The sequence below is a fragment of the Solanum dulcamara genome, chromosome 2 (assembly GCF_947179165.1).
Source record: "Solanum dulcamara chromosome 2, daSolDulc1.2, whole genome shotgun sequence".
Taxonomy (NCBI): Eukaryota; Viridiplantae; Streptophyta; class Magnoliopsida; order Solanales; family Solanaceae; genus Solanum; species Solanum dulcamara.
This window is the reverse complement of record NC_077238.1, coordinates 72,196,340-72,199,493: the sequence shown is the minus strand read 5'-3', so window position 1 is coordinate 72,199,493 and position 3,154 is coordinate 72,196,340. Positions and strand designations below refer to the sequence as shown.

At 42.2% G+C, this 3,154-nt stretch overlaps 1 protein-coding gene across 1 annotated transcript; it reads right to left on the bottom strand.

Moving 5' to 3' along the window:
- Positions 1 to 422: 422 nt before the first annotated feature.
- Positions 423 to 2,322, bottom strand: LOC129876792 (uncharacterized). The gene is made up of 2 exons (XM_055952288.1): positions 1,374 to 2,322; positions 423 to 1,077 (listed from the first exon to the last, which is right to left on the bottom strand). Exons 1-2 carry the CDS (start codon positions 2,204 to 2,206, stop codon positions 1,035 to 1,037), a joined length of 876 nt encoding a protein of 291 aa, XP_055808263.1. The 5' UTR covers positions 2,207 to 2,322; the 3' UTR covers positions 423 to 1,034.
- Positions 2,323 to 3,154: the final 832 nt, after the last annotated feature.

Here is a 3,154-nt window from a genome sequence, read left to right as displayed (position 1 = left end):
AGGAGCAGGTGAGTTTTTCTATTTTTCAATTCCAATAGTGGCAATCAATAAAGCAAAGAAATAATGATAAACGCAAAGATTTCATTTTTGTGTGTATTTGCGCGAAAAAACAATTATACATATAGAGTTGAATATATATCTAAGAACTCACGTAAAACGTCAAAATTCAAAAAATAAATAACAAACTAAATAAAGTTCTTAAAACGTTCATAAGCAACCCAACTTAAAGTGTCTTCATATTTTGTGTCATGAAATGAATTGCATAGTATTAAAGAGTTTTCATATTTTGTGTCCATCATTTGCTAGAAAATCGACGCACTAGGAGTGACAAATGATTGGATTAGATCGGATTGACGGATTTAGATGGATTGAATATTTTTTTTTTTTATTATTTTTTTTTTTTTACGGGAACAGACCCTACACGAGGCTCCCACCTCTCGTGCACAGTCAGGGGTTAAGCAACACCCCCAAGCCTTAACATAAATAATCAAAATAAAAATACAAGGAGGGGGACATAAACCTTACCTCCGATCCTATGGTGGTTCATAAGTCGGCTAACCTATTAAGGTCGGCTAACTCATCCCCGGTACAAAAAGAGACTAACTATAACTAGAAAGCAGTAAACCTGTGAGAGGACTCCTCCCGGTACAATTTAACTATGAAAGCATAAATGAGGGAGACTCTCCCCTTCCATGAGAAAAAAGAAAAGTAACCTACACTAGTCCTATTCCAACTATGCTACGTACCAGACATAGCTACATTGAAGAAGAACAAGTATACGAAACTTCTATCTCGCATGGGATGGGAAATTCTTTTCATCTTTGCTCTTCTTAGTCTTGTCGTACCAAGTAAATCCATGTGAAGTATGCCTTTGTATCAGTATCATGATTACCAGCTACGGAGGCTGGACAGTCAGACAAAACCAGAAACATACACAAGCAACCAATTCTGGAGGTACATGGGAGTGTGTTAGTTTTGGCATCTGTTGTTGCTGATGCTGTTGAGCTTCATCTTGCAATTCTGCACTTTCAGCTTCAGCTCTGTGGTTGAATTGTTGTTTGGTATGTGGTTGAGCAGCTGTTTGGTGTTGTGTTCCCTCAGTATGTATATGAATTTGATGGAGATGTGACATATTACATCCACTCATGATATTGTTGTTGGTTCTTGGATGTTGTCTATGAGGTTGTTGGAGTTCCACCTGGACTGTATCTCCAACAGCCTGCATAAACAAAGAAGCAAACAACCAAACAAACACACAATTCCAAGAACAGTTCCAAAAATGCTGATTGTGGTGCCATTCCTCTGTTGCAGCTGGCTTCCTCAATTTCTGTATTTGCAACCTGCACAAGCAACCAAAAGGAAAGCATACAAACCTGGCAATTTGCAGGTTGCTGAAGCTGATGGCTGCAGGTTCCCTGGGCTGCTTGTTGGTCTTTGTTTTGAGGTGGTTAGACCTCTTGGAGTACCTGCATAGACAAACACAACCAACAGTCCTTACCACCAAAGAGAGCTGCAGGCTGCTGCACCCATGTTCCTTGTGTGTTGCAAGTTGGTTGAGTTGTTGCTGTGGTGTGTTGATGTTAGAGAATGTGGTTGGAAGGCTGCTCCATAGAAGCCCCAGGACATTGCATCCCTCATAGCTGTTCCAAAGAGTTCCAGTTTTTGAAAAAGGCATTTTGTATGTGGTGCAGCCCTGACTTGAGTTGCTGCACCTCCACAAATAAACCAAGAAGGAGTTCCAAGAGCCTTGGCTGTAAGGAAGCTGTTGCTGTCTCCCTTTGTTTGACTCTTTGTGAACCTGTACACAGGTTCTTGTTGCTTCCAAAGAGGGATTGATCAGCCCCTTTGAAGTGTTCAGCTCATTAAAGTACCTGCACATGTCCACAAAAACAAGACAACATGCTAACAAGAATTGTAGATGGTCCATCTGAGCTGCAGGGTGAAGTTGTTGGAGTTGCTGAATACTGCTGCTGGGGCTAGTGTTGGTGTGTTGGTGAAATCCTAAGCTGCCAGGCTGCTGTCTCCTCAGTTCAGAGTGTGAAATGGGGAATAATTCTCTAAGGAAGTCCCAAATATCACTCTTGGCTGCAAGGATGCTGTGACTGGTTGCAACTCCTCTTGTTGATGGTCTTTGTAGCTGCTGCATTCCACAGCTGTGAAGTTGTTGTTGCTTCCACTCAAATTCAGCTTCAGCATTCTGTGGCATAATATCTGCAACTACAGCTTCATGGATGGTGTTCCAGCAGCCTGCATTCACAAATAAACAACCACACAAACAAGAATAATGGTCTCCCAGATTAGACTCCCATAATGAGTGTTGATGGTTGCTGCTGCTGCCACGAGGTTTAATAGATGGTGCCTTAGATATTGGAGAGTTCTTGTGTGCCTGCACACAATCCAAGCTCAGTTTTTGATACTCCATCACCATCCCCTTGATGTGAGTTCTGGATGCATTGAGGAATTCCACAAGCTGCAAGCTCCAAATAGAGAAGTGCTCTATCATGCCACTGCTGTAGTATGCAGCACACCTAGCTGGCCCTCCAACTGTGGATAGATATGTTGCATGTGTACTACAAGTTGATGAATCAATCCAACAACCTGCATCAATACAACAAACAACCAAAGGCAAATAGGAACCTGCATCAGTTAGCAACCAGGAGAGAACCTCCAAGAGATCTTTGGGTTTAACGTCGCTCGACTAACGTCTCCAATTATCCGATTGAGTTGAAACTTCTTGGGGTATACACAAACAACCCTTTCTTTTGTTCTGCAAGGTTTGGAAGCTTTTTGCACTAGTTGGAAAAATTGCACCCTTTTTAGGGCTAAGGCAGCTGACTTTTTCAAGGTCGCTCGCCTAACGTCTCTAATTGTCCGTTCGTGCTGAAACTTCTTGGGACTTATCCCTATAGTATTTTCTGTAATGACACAAAGTTTGGAGGCCTTTGGACAGGTCCACATAGTGAAACTCACCCTGCATATCATTCTATGCTGTAGGACCTCCAATAGAGCTTTGGGTTTCAACGTCGCTCGACTAACGTCTCCAATTATCCGATTGAGTTGAAACTTCTTGGGGTATACACAAACAGCCCTTTCTTTTGTTCTGCAAAGTTTGGAAGCTTCTTGCACACATTGGAGAGAAGGCACCCTCTCAAGG

What these genes read in the sequence shown, in the direction of transcription:
- LOC129876792 (XM_055952288.1), bottom strand. Translation starts at nt 2,206, where the DNA reads ATGCCACAGAATGCTGAAGCTGAATTTGAGTGGAAGCAACAACAACTT. An exon ending in AGCAACCTGCAAATTGCCAG is followed by an intron (nt 1,078 to 1,373) that starts GTTTGTATGCTT and finishes AACACCAAACAG; the next exon opens with CTGCTCAACCACATACCAAA.